Source organism: Micrasema longulum, unplaced genomic scaffold (assembly GCF_059751315.1).
Source record: "Micrasema longulum isolate JH-2025_06_02 unplaced genomic scaffold, ASM5975131v1 h1tg000998l, whole genome shotgun sequence".
Taxonomy (NCBI): Eukaryota; Metazoa; Arthropoda; class Insecta; order Trichoptera; family Brachycentridae; genus Micrasema; species Micrasema longulum.
The window spans coordinates 163522-189101 of NW_028278186.1; the positions used below are offsets into that span (position 1 = coordinate 163522).

A 25580-nucleotide genomic window follows, 5' to 3' on the forward strand; every position below is an offset into this window, starting at 1 on the left:
CAACATATGTAAAAACTGTTGTTTTTTTCCCAAATAAAAAAAATAAAAATAAAAATATTACAACGTTCAAAACTAATTATTAATACCTACGAATATTAGAAAAGGAGTCATTAATAATCAATTTAGAATTGATCTGACTCCTAGTGTAGTGGTTAGTGCGTTCGCCTACCCTACCTGAGGTCCTAGGTTCGATTCCTGGAAAGGTGAATGTAAAATATTGATTTTAAATGAGATTCTACGCTGCTATGTTTTATAGTTTCTAGACTGGAACCTGGAGCGGAAAAACTGCCTATCTTGCCTTCATATATATTATAATTAATCGCTGATACGTTGCGATTGGAGCACTGGTGCAGTGCCTTAGGTACCACGAGCGCGGACAAAAAAAAAATATGGCCTAGAAATTTATTGAATATTTATGTTTATATATGTCAAGTTACAATAATCAGCGCGTACGAATGAAGATATATGAATTTTGAAGAAACGGGGTTTGTATGTATTACTAAGGAATTGATTTTACATTTTTTAAATATTTTTTTAATATAAATTGGTAAGTTCTTAAAATACAATTATTATTTTTATGGCCATCGGTTTGCGATTTATTATTTAAAAGGTTGTTTTGAAACATGGGTCGATATTTATTGGTTAAGTGATTATTTTCAATAGAAAGGGTTTTGGAATTTAAGGTAATTCGCAGCATGGTCATTCGAATTCAACCCAAGGTATCGAATTCTAATTGACATAAACAATAGACGAAATATTTGTAAGTATTTAGTAACGGCTCAGGTAAATATAGTTCAAATGGATTTATTTTTAAAGGCGGTAATTAAAATGGGGTTCTTTTCAGAATTGGCTATCATGAACTGAAAGGTTAATATCATCAAAATGCATTATTGTTGAGAAACCCTAGAATAGAAAAAAAAATGTACTGGAAGGTTATATATAAATTTGTATTGAAATATTTTAAAATAACGCCGCGATTTTTTTCAATACAAACAAAGGTTGATTTTATGGTGAATAATGAAAATACCTGCTTATTTTACGGGGAAATAAGTTTTCAATGCATGAATATTTTAGATACGTATGTATAGCTTGTATCACATTCTACGAAAAAAAGTTGACACGATAGAATTTTATATTTGCATTGCAAAAATTTAAAGGTTTTTTTGGTTTGTCAAAACAATTTATTTTTTTCGAATTATGTACTCATGAACACGTAGCTATTGTGAACACCTTTATTTTCCTAACCAAGAAATTTGACATCTGTCAACATGAGCTGCGCAAAAAAGATTTAAAATTTTCAGTTTTAGTACCTTACCTTTATTCGAGATATACTGCTAATAGTTCTAATATCACTTTTCAATTTTACAATTTAACCTGTGAACGGCTTCTTGCGAATCGCGTAGTAATTTACTGATTTATATATTAATAACAATAAACATAAACAAGATAACGATTCCAACCCGCATAGTGCAAACGCTCTAGCGGCTATATTTAGTAACTTGTGACATGAACATTCAAATATGATAATATTGTAAATTGTCAACATTGGTCTTATCCTAAAATGTAGCTTTTAATCCACCCAGTTTTACCGTTTTAAATTTAAGTTGATTATTTAAAAGTACGATGTAAGTATGCTATTATTTGTATATTTTCAAATCAATCGTTAACGATTTCACAAGTTTTTCGTTTGATTATCGATTTGCGCATGAACACGGCTGTACCGAATATTTTCACAGGCACTTAGTGGAATGTCTCTTAGGAAAATACTTTAATAGGTCTTCCCTTAAGGGATGAAAAGTCCTTTTTGTAAAAGATCACCCTTGTTACCTACTTGTTGCGCATTTGTGTCACTCACTGGTAATTTCTAATGTCCTGCGTCTGGCGAGCGAGCCAGCGCTTCCTTGTTTTTGAGTGATTGGTGATTAAAAAGGATCGGGGCAAGTATTAGACTCGTTGGTTGAACATGTTTTAGTGGAATAATGAAATATTTCAATCATGATTAATGTGGTAGGTTGAACAATTTCTAACATTCTTATCTCGAATTCCCAGTTGGACATTCGTATTACATGTGCAATCAATTGAAATTTTTCGATTGTATCTTTTCCACCATTGCTACACCATACTTTGATTTTATCCAAAAGGTGGAGAAAATTGATTATAAAAAAATTCAATGTCACTAGTATACAGTTTTACTGAATAATTTACCTAAATATGTGCATTATGCATTTACTTGTAGATCATAAATAAAATAATCCTTCTAATCAATCATTTTCTCTATCTAAGTTGTATTATATATAAATTTGGATAAACCAATAAGGGATGAAATCCAGTGCTTGTCCACAGACGTTTTTGCATACTTATTATATTGTTCATAAATACATTATTAAGGCTTATGGATGTTTGAAAGAATTTGCAAAATGGATGCATTGTGGACCTACCTCAATCAATAAAATGGTGACCCTATTTTTTCTTTACATACTTCAAAACAATGGCTAGTAAAGAATGTTCAATATCATAGTGTTTCTTTGATAATCATTCATTAATAAATGTTCAAAAGTAATTTTTTTCAAATGTCAAAGAAAATTAACACCTGTGTTTCAAAATACTTATCCCTTCAGGTGCCAACGAGGGAGATATCTCACGCATGGTACATTGTAACATGAACATTTGCATATAAGTATCTAGAATATGTGTTACTGCTTCAACACACTGCCTAAATTGAATAAAAAGACCATTCGTATGATATTCTGTAACAAAACTCGTTACTATAGACAGTATTTTTCTTTCCCAAAAGTCTGTTGAATTTGTCTGGCATTTAAATGGTTAAATAGATTCACTCAATGAAACCACTTTTTTTTAAATCCTCGAAAGACATTAAAATAAAATCAAATATCCTTGGTAATCACACAATATTTCAAGCAATATAAGTACTGTTGTTAATGTAATGTTGTAAAATGATTGACAATCATGATAGAATGATTGACATCTTTTTTTATCTTATTTTTGCAATCAAGAAACTCTGAAATGTTATTTTCATGGGTTATTTTCTTATATATTTTTTTATAGAAATATTAGCATTCTTATAATTTACCCAAATATTTCAATTTTGGTGACCATTTTTAAGCAGTTGTAAATAACTTACTATTAGAAAATGGAAATCAAGTTGGGGTTGATTGAGGTTCGAACAATAGATCTTAACAGGTCGCAGTGACGTCAGGAACTTGCATAGAACTGGCCCCCACCTCTAAGAATAAATATAATAAGAGGTTTGAACCTCGGACCTCTGATCATGATTTTACTGAACAAGTATATTTATTAACTTTTTTTAATGGTTAGCATTTTGTTGATCATCTTAAACCTCATAATAATATTACTTATATCAGTAGTTTCCAACCTGAAAGGCTGTTATAGCCAGGGGAGGCTCAAAAAATGTTTAATAAAAAAAATGTTTTCACAATATCTACAAATAAATTAAACTTCACATCTTAACGTAATACTAAATATTTAGTGAATGAATGTTTTGTTCCTTTTTTTACATTTTTATACATACATTTAATTCCTATAGAAAAGATACAATTTTTTTATTATTTAAAGGGTGTCTATCTTAGAGGTGGTAAAAAAAAATCAAATCTTACTTTAAAACAGTTATTTTTCCAAAACAACTATACAAAAAATTCAACAGTTGCTTGGTAAAAAAACAGTAACAGTGTTTTTTTGGAAACAGTTGTAACAGCATCAAAAAAAAAACTGTTAATGTATGGAAAAATTAGTAAGGATGTTAAATGAAACTATTTTTAATAATAACAGTTTAAAGGTGCATTAGCAAAATCATGGCCACTCCCCCTTCCCCTATGAAAAACGAAAAATTAATCTGGATATATGAACTGTTCCTTGTACCAGATTTTTAGTCCACACTGCTCTAAACTGCTATTTAAAAACAGTTTAATATCTCTCTTTAATTATTGTATATATTGGGAGGCGAGGAAAAAATTTAGGAGGCTCAGTTGCATGAAGGTTGGAAACCACTAACTTAAATAATTCAGTGTTGTTAAGTAAATTTTGTTTTTACCCTCGTGTGGCTATGATGTCACATAAGTCTACAAGAATTATAATACAAGATTTGATATATCTCTCTTATTTTTTTAAATAATGAAGTCGTATTTTGCTATAACAGACCTATTTGTTTAAATTATGTTTATAAATTATGGAAAATAGATTATTAAACGGTATATCATCTATGTAAGTTCAATACCGCGGAAGAACCATTTGTCAAAATGTTCAGGAGTGACAAAAAAACTTTGCGATTTCATAAAAAAAAAGGTTAAAAATAAATTTTAATCTAGTTTGTTTTGTCCTGTTGATTTGTATTACAAAATCTATTTTTACTATCGTTTGCGTCTATACGAAGTAAATTGTGGCAGTTACGCATGGCATGTTCACTGTATTGCTTTCACTCAAATTGAATATGTCTCGTGCGCTGCATTGGATTTAGGAATATACACAATATTGCTTGCTTCTTTAGGGCGATGATTCATTTGCGGTATTGAATGTCATTGAATGCAAGCTAAATTTAAATTCACCAATCAATATGGCTTATCCCATTCAACTGAAAAAAGTTATAAAAACGCATTTGGATTTTTTTGGCTTATACACGGTATTGAACTCACATAGACAATATAATATGTATGCCTGTGTTAGTTTTTTGTTTTTAAATACCTGTATTAAAAAAGATCTCATCTTTTGCTTAATGTAACATGGCACCGTTTCTTGAGGGATTTTTTAGCACAGTATTTTAAGAGTTGACTAATAATAACCATTGAACTGTATTAACTGCGTACTAAAAGCGCAGTGTTTATCCGTATTTTGGGAATGACATGACTTGAGCGCTTTAGTATAAAGAGCTGTTTCACATTTATGATTATCAGAAGCTTTTTTTTATTATATCTGAGTTGCATTATTTTTTATCTTGCTTGTAATGTATAAGGTTTTTATTTACTCAAAGGGATAGTTATTTATTTGTTTGCTTCAAAAAACAATAAACATCAAAATTTACTTCAAAGGAACACTTTATAAAGTTGTTCTGTTTATAATATGTAAGAATCGGGTAGGATGTTTCGGCTGTGGCCCGTTTTAAGAGCTTCTCTGCATTTGCTCTAATGACGAGGAAACCTCAGAAAACTCGTCATGAGAACGCGGACACTGATGTTTGTCAACAGACCTTCCAATTCACTTGGAGAGTGTTCAGCATTTGGTGCCCTGCTATTGTTGATACTTTTTATTACCTTAAGTATATCTATCATATATCAGGGACTGTTGGACTATGCATATTTTTAATGATTGTTTTTTATCTTTTCAGCGAGCAGAAATAATCAAAATGGAGTCTCCTGAAGTGGCCGAGGCATTCATGAAGTTTAAACCAATGTGCGATTCATTTCTCAAAAATCCCCAAAGAAGAGTTTTACTAGCCATTATCAAATTAGTCAAGAGTTTGCCAAATGAAGTCATCCAAGAACTCCATACATATCTTATGTTTCCGTTCGTTGTACATTTGAAAAGTGCAAAAGACAAGTAAGTTTTTTTTTACATCTTCCATATATAATTGCAGTGTGTTTGCCGGTCAAAGATATTAGTGTTTCTTGCAGTGTCTTTGTGTAACTTGTTATACTGTTTACACATATATAGGGGGTTATTATATCCTGTATTGGAAGAAAAATTATGTACACCTGGAATTTCTCAAAAGCAGCATCACTGGCATTGTTGGCCCTTTACTTCAACTTTATAATCAAGGTAGGGGAACAAGAGAGGTGCCTGAGAGACTGCGTAAAAAAGGAGATCACCGCATTGTACAAAAAGGATGATCCATCGACCTGCGATAACTATTGTGGCTTCTCGCTACTTAGTGTACCGGGGAAATTACTCACATCCAAAATACTGTAAAGAGTTTGAGGACTATTATGCGAGTATTAAGAGAGAACCAGGCTGGTTTCCTACCTGGTTTTGTGCGGATCATATTCGCATTATATAGAACAAAAAACTAAATAGTTCCTTGGATATGTGCTTCATAGATGACAAAAAACATTTAACAGTCCGCGTAGACCTTAACTCTGGAAAAATAGTAAAAGCATATGGGGGTGCCTTTAAAACTTATCGAGCTTATCAAAGCCCTTAACTCGAAGAGCGAATGCCAAATCAATATTAACGATGTTGTCGCAGATTGGTTTGAAGTCACCACCGGAGTTTGTCAAGGTTGCATCCTTCTAGCATTCTTTTTTATATTCCTTGTGGACTTCATCCTATGAAAGTCAATTCCATTAGATTGAGGAATATATCCATCTCCTCCCAAAAACTCTGTGACCTAGAGTATGCCGATGACGCAGTTACAATTGACGACTCAGTCGGGGGTCTTCAGGACACTGTTGATTGGCTAAATAGGTGCTCTGTATGCATGGGTTTAAAAAAGAATATTTCAAAAACTCATGTACTGTGTAACACTTCGTGCCTGAATGCCCAAAATCTCTTGACACTGTAAAACCAAGTCATCGAAAGGGTTCATAGTTTCAAGTACCTCAGAGTACCTCAGCTTAAAAAAAACCTGAAAGGCTAGGAATAGCAGGCACATTCAACAATATGAAGGCTGTGTGGTGATCAGATATTTATTCAGTGAAAATCAAATGCCGCCTATATAACACCTGCATAGTATCTATTCTCCTCTACGGATGCGAGTTGTGGCACCTCATTAGGGCCCAAAACAGCAAAATACTGAGTAGAATCTTGAGAGTGCGACTGTTTTACAAGGCATCGGGTTCTCAATGTCCTGGACGTCTGCTGCTGACTGTTCATTAGCAGTTTATGTCAGAACTACAGGATGCGAACCTGACTTGGCAGCTGGCAGCTGACAGAGATGCCCGGAGGCCCTTTGTGGATACCATTGCTCCAACTAAGAAGCTGTCATGGAGTGATGATGATTGTCAATAAATAACATAAATCGATTGTTATTCCTGTAAATGTGCATGATTTACTAACAATTTCAATGAATTTTGTACTTTCGTATTCTCCAAAACAGGTCTTACCTATTAGAAGAGACTAATCGGAGAAAAAGGGTCATGTGAGTGGATTTACATTACTATGATTATATAAACTAGCAAGATTAAGCTGATGCGTTTATATCTAATACATTGTATTTTAAATATTTTAAAAAAAACTATATTTTTTTATTCGATTTTATGATCTTCGGATACTGATCATGTTTTTCTGGGCCATGTGTTGTTTCTCCTTCCTGGCGTTTCGGGCTAATTGCAGCATCCATCATAGGGCTGAAATAATTTTCAATGCTTTATTATGAATAATTTGTACTGCACCAAAGTCACTGTTTGAACAACACCTAAACATCAATACACCGATTTATTATATTGGCTGATGTAATGATGGACACTAAAATATCGGAAAGAACGAGGACATCATATGGCATATAAAACCAGGAAAACATTATCAGTTGTAATTATCAAAACAATAATTGTAATTTTTTTCAGATTAAAAGATGACATGAAAGCTTCTCTAGCTGAAGGAGTGTATGAAATTCTATCCAAAATTGATCTTGAAAGTGCTGATCTGTTCCACAAATACTACTCCCTACTGATATACCAAATTTTCGATAAGAAATCGCCGAATACAGGTACGTATTGCCATTTTTCATTTTCAACGTGTTGATTGTATACATATCTGTTTTAGGTTTTTTCCATTTTTCCTTCATGTCGAACCAGGCTGGCACAAAGATACTCCTATTTCATTGCACCTTAATTGTATTATCTTCATTGAATATTGATGATATGAAGGCCTAAAAGTATTTACTAAATATACTAAAAATAATACTAAAAAAACCTTGGATAATTTCCAAAACAATTTCTTCCTGTATACCCAAATCGTTTAATTTACCCACGAGCGAAGAACCTGACTTGGTACGCGAGCCACCGTCGGGGAGTGGGGGTACGGGCGACCACTCGCCCGGCCTCCCCCACTCACTCTGTTCCGACGGCCGGCCACGTAAATAGCGGCGTCCGCCCGCGCGCGGGTTTAGTCGACAGTACGCCGCGCGGCGAGCAACATACAAATATGAATACACTTACAAACAGACACATACAAAATACATACATTAAACACAAAAATAATCCAAATAAATCCTATTCTATATTTTCCTCGGTACAGCCAAGGCCGAACCCGAAAGTGGATCAAATCGCCTTTATTATGGGTTCAGCCCTTGGCTTTCACATATACCGAGGACCTATACTATCAAACATTATTTATAACAAACAATAAACAATTACATAATATTCTGTGGCTTCCATCGCTTCCAGCGCGTCCCCCTCGTTGGAACATATGGTGTTCACATAGAGTCTCTAAGCATCATTGTCAGCTGCCAGACATGAACTGCCGACGAAGTTGTCAGTGGACATCCAGGATGTCGAAAACCTTATGCCTTGTAAAGTAGGCAGCGTGTTTTAGGCTCTCAAGAGGCATACGCAGTATATGGCTCAGCCAAGTGTATTCCCTCTGCTTGATGACGGTTGTCACCCGAGTTTGATTTGTCCATTCTCTTATTTCTTAATTCCTCACAAAGTTAAACCTCCGCCCACCCATGATTCATCTGAGACACCCATTCTCAAAACTCTGTATTTGGCTGTTTTGGGGCTTAGTAAGGTGGAAAAAAAAAAAATAATCATAAATCTTTTCTCTATTATAGTTTGCAATGCAAAGCAAAAGTGCACATGCTCACAACTTATCACAAACCTCTCCTTCACAGTTAAAAACTTTTTTTCACAATATGCCACATCATTGGTGATACTGCAATATCATATAACCTAATTTTAATGAAATTGTTTTACAGCAATCAATTAGTTATAAGAACTAAGACACTAGCTTTAAATTATTGTAGGTTTTACTTGAAATATTCTGATTCTCCAGCTGTTTTTTTGGTTAATTAAAATAGTAAGAAATATATTAATCGAACGCTTTTTAGGTTCCCCTGACCAGTTGATGGTTACACGGTAGTGCAGTATCACCGACAATATACCTTTGCGGGTTTCTGTAATTTGATTATATTACTTTTATTTATGTTGCTTAGATACCTCTTTTAATTATTATAGTTGCACGAGTTGATGAGGATTGTGCTCTTAAGTTTGTAAGGGCCATTGGTATGCTGGCACTAAAATTAACGCCGGAGGTAAGGGGTGAAGTATATATCCGCAGTAATGCCCCAGAAATTGGTCAGGGCATATATTTATGTGTTCAGATTGCCAGGAGTTCGCGATATAAAGCTTTAAGGTATGTAGAATTATTATTATTATTATATCAAATATGTGGAATATTTTTTCTTTATTAAATTGTACAAAATATGCTAGGTCCATAAGCCCTGTAAATGCCTAGACTACCATTTCCCTTTCTCTAAAATGTTTACCATCTGTGTCGTAGTTTGTTAATCTTAGTTGATTCCTAGTGGGCGAAATCCAATCTACAAAAATTTGGGGAAACTCAAAATATTGTAGTTAAACCAACTAGTCCAGGAAGAAGTATAAAAATTAGATAATTGTTTTCAGGCGTTGCCTAGTATGTAAAATAATTCAATCAGATGAATTTCTTCAGAACAATAAGGTTTCAGCTCTTTTACTTCACTTTCATCAACAGATAGAAGAATTGAAGAAATATTTATGTTCAAACATAGGCAAAATGATGAATGTTACACAGTGTGTAAAGTGGCCACTTAAACCAGCCAATAACAGCTCATAAGCTCCATAAATATCTAAGCCACTTAAAACGTTTGTTTGGATGTTCAAACATAGGCGAAATGGTGATGTTAAACAGTGTGTAATGTGGACACTTAAACCAGCCAATGACGGGTCATAAACCCTGTCAATAAAATGCGCAGACTTTCGTATTTTCTTCTCTTAAATGTTCTCCATCTCTGTTGCAATATGTTAATCTTTATAACTTCCTATTTTGAAATCCAGTTTTTGTGCACAAACTTTTGAACAAACTCAGAATATTGTTAACATAAGCGTTATTAATTTCTAGGGTGGAAGCTATAATGTGCGTCATGTCGCTCTGTACTGTACACGATGAACTTTTAAAGGTTGAACTGGACTCTGTACAAGCGGATAAGGTCGGAGAAGTCCTTATGTTCTTCCTACCTGGTCTGTTGGGAGGTCTGCAAGAGATAGCAATGGGAAACCCCAGACAAGGAATCACCGTTACATGTGTAAGTTTGGTAATCATCATAATTTCCCTATCCGCACCCAGGAGTGCATAGAGCACTGCTTTGAAACACGAAATGCGGTGTATCTCGATTATCTGTTTGTGAAAGCAAGGTACAGTGAAGCATTGCAGTGTAAAACCACCTTTTTAGTACAATATGAGAGAAATCCTCCTTGGGATAACCTTTAAGGCAAATATTTCACTCTGACCCTGCTGATAATCCATCCTGGGACTTCAAGTATGATAGGCGAATGCGCCAACCATTACTATTTATTTTTCAGGATTCTTACCTGAGAATAGCCATCGAGTTGAAAACACTTATCCTAAGATTCTGATTCTGTTAATTTATTAATTCTTTATTAAGTTAGTTCATAACATCTTAAGAACTAATATAAACTTTGAATAACATTACAATGTTTTTATTAAAATTTCTCAAGAACATATTTTTCAAATTAATTTTAAATTTTTCAATGCTTTCTATTTCTTTTATTTCTTCAGGTAATCATTGTACAGCTTCAATCCCCAGTACAATGAGTTTTAAGACTCTGTTTTTCTCCTCATTGGTAATTTTTTATTCCTAGTTTCATATATTTTTCATTTTATTTATCTCTTTAATTATTTTATCTGTTGCATTCTTTCTACATTACAATACATATTTCTTTTGAGTATAATCCTCATTGCCTTCATTACATAAAAAAAATAATAGAAGAATAGTAATTTATGATTGGACATGATTATTTTATAGATAATAACACTATTCTTTATATCTATTACATTTATTAATCGTCGTATCATTATATGTCACACAAAGAACTGTGTTCTTCCGCTCAGAGGCAGACATATATTTTTTTTATTCTGAGCTACTCAGCAGACTAGTCTGTATAAATGTCGAGGCATAATTGTTTTTTATTTTTTAATTGTATTAAATATGTAAATATTGCAAATGTTTAAACTATTCTGACATACATTCCTAGCTTCTTCCACATAAAGGTATAACTATTTTACCATTCTTTCGTCATCCATTCTATCGTTCCACGTGACCAAACAATTTTAAAAATAAAATTGTTTTATTTTAATTATAATGAATCACCACAAAGTTAGCGCTTCAAATATAAATTTGATAGAATGAATGTGTTTTTTAATTGTAGATAGCGGTTAGGGCGATAAACCACATAATTTGCCTCGTAATGCACGACCGTGAAAGAAAAAACAGTGCGGCTAACATCACAGAAAAACATTTCGTCACGCTTCTGGCCACACACAAGGCCAGGGGCACCCAGGAAAGACAGGAGTGCGACCCCTTCGGTAAGAGACTCCGCCACAAGGGCCACGCCGGGATGATGGAACACCTGGAGACGGCAAGGAGGGATGATGAGTGGTACAAGGCTGCAGCTGACCGACTCGTAATTCTCATCAAAAGTTTAAAGCCTCTCTTAACCCACAACAGCGAAAAAGTCAGGATGGAGATGATTTACCTCTGTTGGAATATTTTGTCCTGCAGCGTCGTGTAAGTAAATACAAATCAACCGTATATTTACTAAGCACGTCCAGATACTGGATTTTATAGACAAATACTGTATTTCACGATTGAATGATACTGCAACAATTCCGGATGGAAAAGTGTTAACACGTTCACCGATACTTGTCTTGTAGGATCCACTCATAAGGACACATATCATAGCTTTATTTTTTTACTATTTCACTTTCAATTGGACCGTAGTTGATATTTTTTATGGGGACACAATATCTTCCACCCGTACATAATTACTTCAGTTTCACGTAGGCTATAGCCGTCTTTTCACTACCAATGACAAATGTTATTTTTTTATTAGCCACCTAATATTTATTTAATTACCAGTTTGGAAGCTTCACAAGCTTCCTTGTCAAGGTATACTGCCCTTCCAAGCAAGAAGGCAGTAACCTTAGAGTAATAACCATTCTATGATTATTAACCACGAAGTTAGCTACAGATTACAGCAATACAACGGGGTTAAGAATTGAAAGCGCTAACCGAAACTGTCCGTTACACGTTTGTTGTTAAATTAAATACCAAACCAAAAATGTAGATTGCTTTTGTTCTATGCCATAGAGCTTAAAAGCTTCTCTAGAAAATTACTACTCTGAGGCAGTAACAAACATTATCAAAGTTTTGAGGAAATTGCAGTTTTATGTGTGTAGTATTTTTTTGCAGTATATTTATCAAAACCGTTTTTTTTTTTTACAATTTATATGTATTTATTAGAATAAGTTGGTTACAATTTTTTTAATTATTTTTTAGATGGCATTAAAAACCTCATTTTTATTTTTTTTATTCCTTGGAAGGGCAGCATAATTTAGTTTGAAACTGGTCAGTAATTAAATCAATATTAAGTGGTTAAAAACATTAAAAAAAAATTTATTATAGTACTCTCTCAGTAAATCTGCCACCCTAAAAACCAGACAAGTGTCCAATTAGCAAAAACGGCAGATTATAGTATACACATGCAAAATATGGTCAAATTTAGGTCTTTAGGTTTATGGTCGTAAAAATAGTTTTTACTGGGGGAATCATGCTTACATCTTACAGTTTAATTAATCAAAATTATTTATTAAATTACGTACAATTAGAAACTATGTTTATTGATTATTCAACCCAATCTAAGGGCCAAGGTTTACAAAGCTTGGTGCCCGAGTCTAAAGGCACACGGCGAATTACTGAATCTGACATACGAATACTGGCAAATTATAAAGCCCGATTTTGTGCTTCATCTAATAAAAATAACGGCGGATTATAGTAGTTGTCGGATAATCGAGCGGCGGATTACTAAGGGAGTACTGTGTAATGAATAATCATAAAGTTAGTGCCTCAAATATAAATTTTATTAGTTTGTATTTGTTTGAGTTGTCTTTGTGTCAATGATCTGTGATCGGTATGTGGTATGTTGTTATTTGTTCTTCCTATATAAAGAATGAATATCAAAAATATTAGTACATATATTGAAAATGATATATGTAATAAATATGACGAGTACATTTTAAATATAATATTTTTGTAGAAATATGCGTCCTTCGTTGAGAGACCTTTTGGAAATACTAGTAACTCTGTCAGAAGATGAAGATGAAGAAATTAGTGCTGCGAGTATTAGAGCTTTAGGGGAATACAGCAATAAGAGTAACAACGGAAAGCTTCTTCATAATGTTCTGGAAGAAAACTTTTATTACGATATTTCCAAACTACCGAGATGTCTGAATGCATTAGGTAAGTTCATTCTTCAAATTAATATTTAAATTGTTAATTATATTTATGCTTTAACTTTGTGGTCAAATATTTCAATAAATGTTTGTAAATAATAGTAAATAACCACTTACCGGCTTTTTATATCCATCGGTTTTGAGAAATACCCGTTTTTTCATCTGGACACTAATTGCGTTAACATGCACAGCTGCTATATGTGAATATGTCACAGCTAAATCGTAATTTTAAGCAGATTACATATTGGCTACCCAAATTTCAAAACGACTGATGGACAATTAGCCGTATTGCATTTTGACTGACCAAACGATAAGCCGTAATGTTTTGGCTGGATATAAATCCTGCCTGATTGTTCTTTTTTCTACCTCTTGAGACGTTGTATAACATATGGTGTTGTCATTGAGTAAAAATGGCATCTTGCAATAAAACTGTTCCATATATATTATTAAATATTGTGATAAAATGTAAAAAGTGACCATGGTTTTGGGTGAAAAATGTAAATCCACTCAATACTACTGGGAGAAGAAATATGACGGGATAAATTATTAATTTGTTATTAAACAATTATTACTGTTTTATTAATATTAGCAGGAAATACAACAAACCTAACCTAAGTGAATTAATTATTAATTTAGAAAAGTAAATAATATTGTTATATTGGTAACCCTAACGCTCTCTCTAAAATATGTAAAACCTTTGCAAATTTACAAAGCAGCTAAATGTGGAGTAAAATTCAAAGTGTTGACATTAAGGCTAATCGTCAATTAGCTGTTTTACAATACGGAGCTGTTTTCTAATTTGGCTAGCCAATATGTAATCTGCCTTAAATGACGATCCGGCTGCAACATATATAAAAAAGTCGGTTAATGTTAACATTTATTTAAATTATTATTTTTCTGAGAATCTGTTATCTGACACACTGAACACATATTTACAGATGTATTATATTAGGTACCTACTTGAGCATCTGTTCATAAGGCACTGCATTGGTACTCCAATTGCAGCATATTCAAATCATTTTTGTTACATGGAAGGTAAGGTGATCAATCTTTCGCTTCAGATGTCAGTCTGAGGACTAATATTTTTCAATCCAAGCGCCAAGAATTAAACCGGGGACCTCAAGCGTGGTAGGCGCGCCAACCACTTCATTTCATTCAACGCCTTTTTCAAAAAAATATTTAATATCAACCATGTTGGGAATCAAACCTGAGACCTCTTGCATGGCAAGCAAACGAGCTGATCATTTAACCAGGATGCTGACAAAGAAAAAATGCATTATAATTTTTTTTCAAATTCCCACTGCTTTATTTTTTTTGTTGACCTTTCAGATTCCGGGGAGCATGCTGCTGGACTAAACTTATTGAAGGGTTACATCAGATTACTTACAACCATAGACCAAACTCCTCAAAAACTCACTGAAATCCTAACTTGTTCCTTCATTCTGAGTAGATTTGTATTTGTCCTTATTGAAATCTTCAAAATGGAATGCAACGGGATCAAACTTCTAGAGGAGGTTGTTGTAAGAGGTATGTACTTATTAATGTGTCTATATATATAATCAATTTGAAAAATTGTTTTTAATTTCGGTCCCGTAAACTATTTTAAGTTTGTAACCCCACCAAAATATTAGGTACTTACTTACCTTTGAATTGACTGGCTAGCTTTAGTTTAGAAAGGAATTCCAAATTCAAATATGGGCAATGTTATTTTTTCTATCAAAATCAGTTGTTTGTTTTTTCTCCGATATTTTCGTGAATTTGATAATGGATATGTTGAAAATTTGCATTTTTTGTGAATACGAATTCCGCCACAGCGCCAAAGGCAGGGTTACATTGTTATGTCTTGTGTTGGGAGCTATCTGGCGCGTACCACTTCTACGTATTTTGTTATGTGGCACCACGACACACCACGCGAGAACGGTGTAGTTCTGGCCAATAAAAAATATATAGAAGTGGTACATGCCAGATAGCTCCCCAACACACTGGTCCACAACACGACATAACAATGTAACTCTGCCTTAACACAGTGCAGACGGCGCACAACATCAACGATGTTTACAGGTTAAACATAAACTTTTGTTAGTCAAATTTGTAGAACTAATATTCAAATTAATAGGGACTTGAATAAGTTGTTTTCCGACAGATGCTATTATCTTAACCTTTTTTATATCGGGCAATACCACACAGCCATTTTCATCAAGCCTAGTGGTAAGGTAAAGGCATGCATCTTCTAATCAAGGAAATACTGCTATATATTTTCTACTAATTCACAACAGTCCCGTTTAACTGAATTTTCTGATCGACCGAATCACCGAAATACTTTTTGTATTACCATATTCTATACTGCTTTCATACAGTAAGCGTCAGGGGTGCATGGACTGTGCACAAGTGCTCAGCCGGTGCCGCGCGAGAACTCGTAGCGTCGACTGTCCGCTTCAGCTCCCCACTTCGCTATTGTCGTTGTCCAAGGACACCTTTCAGTTATGTTTTGAATACTGTCCGATGTTGCTGGCTCATAATAATTTTACTACATTAGAATTGCATTATTGTTTGTCGCATTGTGTTTAGTGTGTCAATATTGTTTAGTAATCTCCAGTGATTGTGGCAGAAAAGAGAAAACAGGTCATTGTGTAAAGCAGAAATGTTTTTATGTGCTTTTAGAAATTTCATATTTTTATTCATTTTCGATATGTACATATTTTCCGGCTTAACTGAATTTTCGTTTAATCAAAACCTCATCAGTCTCAACAAATTCGGTTAAACGAGACTGTTGTGTATAACTTTTTCACTTACAGATATGGAATCTCAAACTCTGACATCTTGTCCGTGGAAAATATTCAAGAATCTACAGAATGATGCTTGTGTCCGCATTGCTCTGGATATTTGCCACATGGTGGGAGCGTCAGATTCAGTGGAAATGGTGACCGATTGCCTTCTAGAGCAGTTCAGAGAAAACACGGAATACAAAAAGGAAATCATACTTATTCTTAATGAAATTGTCACAAGTAAGATTCATTTGTTCTTTACTATAATTTTTTTCTAATATAATTTTTATTTTACCTATCTTTCATTTTCAAAGATGAATTTTTGTTATTACTAACAATATTTTGGGTATGTCTGGTAAATTTTGGATTTTTCATGTAGATCAATATTAGTTTTTTTTTAAAAAGAAACTTGCCATCGTCAAACTTGGACACCTGTCCAATATAAAAATTTCTGGACTATAAAAAAACTTACTCCTTTCCGACAACAAGTGTTGCTATTTTTCTCCGTACTTTCATTCTGTATAGTGGGCCAAAATGCATGCAAATATAATATTCAAACCGAGCATATATTATAGAGAATCTAAAAATACCATATGTGATAATGGAAGTTAACTAATTAGAATGGGGAATCTTGGGCGATGACAGCTCATAAGCTCTGTAAATACCTAGGCTTCCATATTCTCAATAGCCTTATATCTAATAGTATTATTAGTTATTTAGGCTTTAGAGACTGAACATTCTTTACATTTATGGAACTCGCTCGTCAGTACACCTAATGCAGCGTATTTCCATCATCTGTTACACGAAGGTAAGGTAATCAGTCTTACGCTTCACGTTCCATTCCAACGAAATACTACGCTATGAGGCGGACTTCTCTCCACTAGATTTCATTTTCAGGATTTGTACCTGAGAGTAGCCATCAAGTTGATAACACTCATCTAGCTTTCTAAATTTTTTCATCCGCCCAGATTTGAACTAAACAATATGTTTTTTATTCCCCTAGGTCCATGTAAAAATAAATCTAGCAAAGAGCATCTAGTAGGGAACCTGATAACCATGTACATCGACATTGACAACTGGTATTTGCCGATAGCGATGGGAAAATTCGAGAAGGCTCCGAAGAAAAGCGAAACTCTGGATCCTGAGGTGTACAACCCTAGGCCGTGGACTCAGGAAAGGACCTACGGCCTGTACGAGGGGGCCACTGAGACGCGTTACACGGGCGTCAGCTACCGACCGACTGAAGAGGAAAACTCCGACACTGAAGATGAATGCCACACCTGGAACGTATGCCGCACGCTAACCGATGCGCGGGACAATGTCATCAAGATATGTCTGATGGTTGAAGGCATCGGCAAAATGGCACTCTTCTTGGGCGATCAATTTAAAGAGTACTTGCTGAAGACGCTTTATCTTGTTTTAGAAAGAGCCGGTATGTTTGAAATTCCCTCAATTTATTACGAAATAAAAAAAAACCTTTCAGTGTTATTAAGGGCACAAAATAGGCCAACACTATGGGCATATAGAACTGGTATGTAGTAAAGTATTAAAATGTATTCAAAATATGTACGCTAAGAAAAAGAAGTGAAGTTACTATAAATGAACTATTAATTATATATGTAAAACGTGAGAGCATCATACCTAAATATAGGTGAAACTCTAAAAACTGTCGTAGCTGTAGGCACAATTAACAGTCTTAAAAGCATGTTAACTTCAAAATGTGTCCTTTAACAATATGAAGAATATTATAAAGCCAATAAAAAATACATATTGTCAGTGATACTACAATACTTTGTTACTATCAATTGTTTATTTTTGGCATGGGAACCTAAAAAGTGTTCCGGTAACATTTTATTTACGATTTTAATCAATCAAAAATACCTATGGAGTATCAGAAAAACTATCATTATTCAGAGTAAAAATAGCAATAATTTTAAAGTAATGGCTCTTAGTCCCTAAAGAAAATTTATTTCTTATAATAATTAAAATGCGTATATAGTTTTATTCCACTTTTATTTATAAATTTTTACCAGTGACTGGGTTTCGCTGTGACCGACATCAGCAAATATACTGGATTATAAACAAAAGTGGAATAAAACTACATACGTATTTTTATAATTGAAATGCAGTTCCACCAAAAAATGTCAGTAGAAAAACTCAAATTTATTTCTGTTTTTCATAAAACAAAGGTTATGCGGTATTGCAGTTTCACTGATGATATAATATGCATTTGTTCCATCATTTACTTAAACATTCTTAATTTTCATTGATTTTGCCGTTCACAATTTTCATATAAATTTGTATGGAGTGAACCGAACGAATAATTATGAATTAATATTTTTTTATTATTTTCTGTCAATCGCAAATTTAGTCTTATATTTTAAAAAATTGACGGAGACCAATTGAGCTGTGAACAGTTACTACATCTTTCTATTTAATATTTATTCTGAAAAGTATATTAAAAGATTTTACTCAAATTAATTTCTATTTTATTTTTAGCATTTATTAAAAATCATTTTATACAATTTGTTTATGTTTATTTCGTATTTTCTCAAATTAAACAGTTTGGGTAGGTAAAAAGAAATCGCCTCAAAGCATTACATATGTATATAATTGTATAGTTATATTTCATATAAGTGTAGTCGTTAAGACGCTTGACTCAAGCACGAAAGGTTCCGGGTTCAATTTCAGATGAGAAAACAAAATTAAATGTATTCAGTGCTGTAATTGGGCCTCTTGACCTGTCGTAGCGTAAAAAAAAAAAATAACATGTATATATAAAAATTTTCAATACTTTACAGGTAGTAGCAATGAGATGATACACATTGCAGGTATGAAAGCTCTCCTTAATATAGCCAAAGCTTGCGATACAAATGATGTCACAGGACTGATTAAGCAAAATGCAGACTACTTTACTCACCATGTCAATGTGAAACTAAGAAAAGTGAGTTAAAACACTGAATTGTTCATTAACTAACCTGGGCCTCAATTATAAATGCTATCTTCATCTGTATATATCAAGACGGTATACTTAACTCCTGTACTATCAGTATCTACCTCGGTTTGTTCTACCTACTCGTCATCTCAACATCATATAATCGTAACAAACCAATGAATGACCGCAACAATTTAGTCCGCGTTCCTTATGTCATTAACATTTAAAATAGTTCTCATGTATATTTTAAGTTGACTTCTGTAATAAAAAGTGCTCGCTTCAAAGCGATTATAAACTCCAATGAGCCCCAATTCAAACAAAAAATGCTCGCTTGAACATGATTTTTATATAACTTTTGACAATTACCAAGACGTAATGCTTAATGATCGTCTGTCTTTATCTACCGAGCGATTACAAAACCGGCTCCTTTAACGTCTCGATACGTACACTCCGGAATTTAGTAAAACAGACGGAAAAATATAAAAACTAATTATTTTTTTATAGTGGCAACTGTCTTACGCCTAGATACTCTTATATGTCAATAGGGCAGAATCTAGCGACATTATTTTTTGCATCTAGCCACTCGTTTCCAAAACTGTGAGTCATGTCAGAATTTATTTGACTTCAAAATTAACTTATTTCTCTCTTATATTTTCAATAGGCTTTTAAGAAAAAAAGTGCCAACCTCAAAACGATTAAAAATTTAAATAAATCGTAATCAAATGAAAAATTGCTCGGTGGAACAAATTTTTTGTCACTTTTAATGCGTAGATAAACATATCGAGGGGGTCTAGACCTGTCGATACAAACCGATGTGCTTACATCAAAACTTGATGATGGGGATCGGTAGCGTATCTTAGTAATCGGTCGGGAGAATTTTATCTTCAACTATGACGTCATACTGAAGCTATGTCATTTTAGTGCCGTGCTGATTTGTGTACTGTGACGTACGCTTCCCTTGTTTTACATCGATGTACCTACCCAAAACTTGAAGGTGGGGATCGGTAGTGTATCTTCATAATCACTAGAGAGAATTTGTCTTCAACTATGCCGTCAAGGTGAAGGTATGACGTCTTTATCTTCCCATCATAATCGAGACTCTGGTAGACATACATTATCATAATTAACTTTCCGAACCTAATAGTGCACTGTTTGGTACACCAACCACAGCGTATCTTGATCATTTTTGTTTAATTTAGATAAGGCAACCAGTCTCACTCTTCAGGTGCCAGTCCAAAGACGAAAAAAAATTGTAACCTTTTAACTAAAATATTTCATGTCAACCAGAATTGAATCTGAGACCTCTTGCTTGGTAGGCAAACGCGCTAACCATCAGATCATGAGGTGGACAAAGACGGCAGACATACACAGTTCACAATTTTTTGGATTTAAAAATATTTCAAAATTATTAAACCAAGAATTGTATAATTATTCTCATTTTATGATCAATGCAGTGCCCTATGAACCATTAGTTGCGGTTAAGGGTATGATGCTGATGTAATAATCTAGTACAGCGGTCGGCTGAATTGAAATTTATTGCACCAGAGAGGAAAAATACCTTTGAGAAGGAATATGGAAGTCTAGGCATTTACAGGGCTTAAGAACTGTCATTGACTGGTTTAAGTGGCCATATTACGCACTGTGTAGCATTCACCATTGTTGACTTGTGAAGCAAGAGAGCTGAAACCTCTATTGATGTGAGTAAGATTCTAATAAATTTCAGTCTAAATGAAGACTATTTTATGATATAATTTGGTTTAAATATTCTGGAAATGTGGTTACTTATTTTTTTTTTTTTTAACAGTGTTTTGAGCATGTCCTAATGTTTGTAGACAGGCTGGATTTCACTCCCTCGGGAGTTATTAGGATCTAAATTTATTCCAACAGAGAGAGAAAACATTTTTGGGAGGGGAATATAAATGTCTTATATTTATTTACAGGGCGTATAATCTGTCGGGGACCGACCGGTTTAAGTGGTCACTTTACACTTCACAGTTGAGGAAATGTGTTTGTTTATACATAGGCAGAATGGTGAATTTTTACCTCTATTGCAATAAATTTAGAACTAATTTTTTTTTTTCTTAAATTTTTTAGATGTCTGAAAATTCAGGAGTTTTGGATGTGCTGCAGGTTGTCATGCGTTACAGCGAGACTGCTGTCCTACCATGCTTATATCAGATTGTGGATAATGTAAGATGTATTTGTTTTATTCCATTTGTAGTACCTTAACACGTTAGCCGCTTCGTCAGTCACCGGTGACTGACACTGAACTATTCCAATGGTAACAGTTCATTTATAGGTTATTCTTTAGTAACTATTTTAACTTTTAAAAAAATGTTTTGTAATTTTTCGACAGCTAAGGTAGTGCGTGAAATCGCCGCGTAGATGAATCATATGTTTTCAAGTAACTAAGGTTGGGGTTCTTATCCTCACAAGTTCCCTTTTTTTGCAGTAAGGTTTTTTTTTTAAATACATTTTTCTGTTAATCAAATGTTTGTGTTGAATTAGAAAATATTTTAACTGAATCTATCAGTCTAAGAATTATGTATTTATTTATTTACTAAAAGTTTTTTTCATACCTTTGCGGTGTCTTACCTTTTCAAATAATTAAGTTTCATCATGAAAATCAACGAGTTAACACGTAAGATTATGATTTGGAATCCAAGTCAAAATATGGAAAAAGTTAAGAAATCGGTTTCTTCACGCCCAAGCGTGTTACAAAAACATTAAAGTCTTACTTTGGTGTCGCAATGCTTGCTAAGAAATGGATTTTTTAATATATCATTTACTTTTTTACTTTAGGTACTCAACCAGTGCTTCAAACAACAGCAGCATAACATGGTTTTATTTCTCCGTCTTTTCCACACATTTATTAATTACATAAAAAACAAATTCCCCGCAACAAAACCAGAGGTTGTGGAAACTCTAAACTCCGCATCGAAACAGGATCCGAGCCTCACCATTGACACAGTCATAGAACAAATTGTGGCTTATCATATGAACAAAAGTAATAGCATTGACTTCAGCGATGATGATTTTGGAAAAATCGCAGATGAAATGTATAAGGAAGATGCAGCTAATAAACTAAAGAAAGGTATTGAAGAAGAAGCTACACTCCAAGGTTACATTCCATATTCATTATTTTATTTTATTTATTTGAGAAATTAACAATGAAGCGTTAAACATGCAATAATGCAAACTCCTAGATTTAATAAACATCAACATAAAACTCAACAACGTGCGCTCTATTATTATCATGTTCTCAAACCAATTATCTTTGACACTCACCTACACCGCATATAAATAGACTAGGGAATGAATGTACCTCTCATATTGATACATTTAAGATGAGTGTGAATTCAAATCATCTCGAGATAAATAAATATTTTATCATGTACCATATTACTAACGATCTGTAGAAGGCACATGTGCCGTATTATCATTAACTTGTGTTTCTTGCACTTTTTTTCTTGTAATTGTAATATATTTGTGTTTTTATGTTAATTTTTATGCAAGTAAATCCATTATACTATTATATATTATATTGTAGAAGGCACTTTTACCGCATAAATAAATCAATTATGCATATGGTCACCTTTTAACTCTCCTCATAAATTAGAAGTTGCATTCAATTCAAAAATGTGATATGTATGTGTTCTTTAACTTTTAGATCCTGATAAATCAGAACCCCCGATCCATATCACGATGGTCGTGTCTGTTCTCAAGAAAACCTTGAACTTCATTCCTTCCAAAGACCGCGACCAGAAACTTCTAGCGCTCAACATTGTGAAGGAAGGAATCGAGGTTATTAAAGATTGGGAGGACGAACTTCTTCCATTGGTCCACCTCGTATGGTCACCTCTAGTCAATCGTTTTAAAGAAACTTCGCAGCCACTCATCATCAACAAAGCTTTCCAACTGTTAGTGACACTGGCTGAATGTTCCAAGGATTTTATCAGGGCGCGTACAATAAAGTAAGGGAAATAGTGTATTAAACTATTTATGTATTTGACATGTTTTAATCTAACTACGAGTACTGATCAACTTATGACCTATCCAATTTATGGCTGTTCGACTTTACGATTACAATCACAACAGTAGTCCTCCTGCGCTAGGCATAACGATAGCAGTCCTAGCGTGTTTAAGCCCTTCTGGGATGTCTACAAAAAGGATATTATCCCTTTCTCAACCTGCCAGAACGCTGCCCTAGTTCTTGTATGTTCAATAGACCATTTTGAGCAAAATTTAGTTACGAATGTCAATCCGTTATTAATAGTATTTTCAGAATTTTTCGAGTGTCAATCTCCACTTACTGATTTTACTTATTTGACTTTAAAAACAAAAAATGACAATTTTTTTAACCTTTTAATTGAACATACAAGGGCAGCGAGAAGCAAAGAAATATTGACAAAAGCATATAGAAATCAAAGACAAACTCCAAAAAAAAAATTTTTTTTTAATGAAGCCATAGAATTGCATAAGCTGGCTTACGGCCAGATCTATTTACGACTTAGTCTTCGGTCAACGACTACATATCTGTTTTCTTAACACTATCAAATTTGCTCAATTATTTTTTACTTTAAACAGTCAAATATTATTGATGTTTTTGTAGATATTTAAGGCAATATGCATATGTATGTAAAATGTATACGAGTATAATGTATAAATAAATATTCTGTCACAATTTTGCGATTGGTCCTTAGGGAAGTGATGCCAGTAATCTGCGACATCCTGGAAAAGTCGGCAAGTGACAGCCACATGAAGGATGTCGGCTCTAGCTACAGGTTCTCCCAGCAGTACAAACTACAGTTGACTCTGCTCGAAGGATTGGGAAAGTTTTGCATTTCTCTGGGCTTGGACGAGAAACAGAATCACCAAGTTATGACGTGTATTAACATTTATCTCAGCTGCAAACAACCCAAACCACTTCAAGTAAGTTATATCAAGTTACATATTTATTTTCGCCCCGCAATAGGCCAAGACGCCCAATTACATTGATGAATTACAGCACAGAACACGCAGGAAATCAAACCCAGAACCCTACGCGCCTACGGCAAGTATTTTAGCCTTTACACCACAGGAGCCGCCAATATAAATTTTCCATGTATTTTACTGTTATTTTATTTATATCATATTCATTTCTTCTTTGTTCGAAACTGGTAATTAAAACACGTATAGTCTACTTTTTTTATCTTACATAAACATCCTTTGAAACTCATGTGATATATTAAAATGTAACGACAATTCCAATACTTCGTATTCAACTTCTAGGTTTTTTTAAATGTATTTCGCAATAGTTTTTATTGCAAACAAATTATTCAAAAATTAGTTACGTGTTGTCGGTGGAAATTTTTAATGCTACAGCTTCCTTGTAAGGAACAAACTAAGTTGTTTAAGAGAGGGAAAAGAACGTTAAAAATAAATCATATTTCTTGTTATTGTTGTATTAATATAACAAATATTTTCTATGAAAATTGGCATTTACTCGTATGTTAACAAAAAGAAGGAATATATATTTTCTTTTTTCTCTCTTCAACAGTTCATCCTTTGTCACTTACAACATTTCATATTTCCACCGACGAAATTATCTACTTCTTTCTCGTCTGGTTGAACCCTTATAACATTGTTTATTTTGTGAGAGCGTTCAAACTACATCTTTTCTTAATATGAAAGTAAATAAAAATTTCCCATTTTCAAAAAATGTTAATGTATTTTATTTTTTTATCAATGTATAAAATTTCAAGCATTGTAACAAGAAAAGGTTCTTGCGTGAAAAATATTTTACTAATTATGTATGTAATACAATTCGTTAACAATTGCTCTGTTGACTTTTTTTCTAGCTTGCATGTTTGAACATTTTCAAAATGTTTATTGACAATGATCCAGCATCAACTTGGTTGCAACTGCACAGCTTGTGGAATGACCAACTATCTACGCTGCCACCACCCAAGGAAGGCTTTCAAACTTTCAGCTGTGTCCTGAATAACCCTCATAGGAAAATGGATTACAAACAAAATGTGGTTCTCTTATTGGATTATTACAAAGCCAATCGCCCCAAGAAAGAAGGGAAGTAAAATGGTTGTAAGAATAATCTTTCACCAGTCATCAACATGTTTCATCTATGATAAAAAAGACCGAACTTCGATCATAAACATTATTTGTCTATGGCTCAAAAAAGATTTATTTATCTCAAATCAAATATGTTCTATTCAGCCGTTAGAATATAGGAATAAAGAAATGAAATTTTTTAAAATATTTGTTACCGGTCTTTATCCTTATGATAATTATAACTCTATAAATGTTTAATAATTTGCTGTGATCTATATAAAAGCAGGCTACCTATAACAGGCATCTTTTTATGCCTATGTGAGCCTACTATAACCTCATTTTACTTTTGTGAAAAA

At 33.6% G+C, this 25580-nt stretch overlaps 1 protein-coding gene across 7 annotated transcripts; it reads left to right on the forward strand.

The window, feature by feature from the left end:
- Positions 1 to 1225: 1225 nt before the first annotated feature.
- Positions 1226 to 25580, forward strand: Tti1 (Telo2 interacting protein 1). Of its 7 annotated transcripts, none has more exons than XM_088232590.1 (17): positions 1226 to 1625; positions 5357 to 5568; positions 7064 to 7105; positions 7530 to 7672; positions 9141 to 9318; positions 10066 to 10249; positions 11394 to 11752; positions 13281 to 13483; positions 14806 to 15003; positions 16272 to 16481; positions 17245 to 17673; positions 19043 to 19185; positions 21271 to 21366; positions 21979 to 22297; positions 22847 to 23150; positions 23880 to 24108; positions 25017 to 25580. In XM_088232590.1, the coding sequence occupies exons 2-17, from the start codon at positions 5375 to 5377 to the stop codon at positions 25248 to 25250; spliced, it is 3465 nt and encodes a 1154-aa protein (XP_088088716.1). In that variant the 5' UTR covers positions 1226 to 1625; positions 5357 to 5374; the 3' UTR covers positions 25251 to 25580. The 7 variants fall into 7 exon arrangements, with proteins under 7 accessions (XP_088088716.1, XP_088088717.1, XP_088088718.1 ...); XM_088232588.1 differs by lacking the exon at positions 1226 to 1625 and adding an exon at positions 1901 to 2007; XM_088232591.1 differs by lacking the exon at positions 7064 to 7105 and having other exon boundaries at positions 1229 to 2007.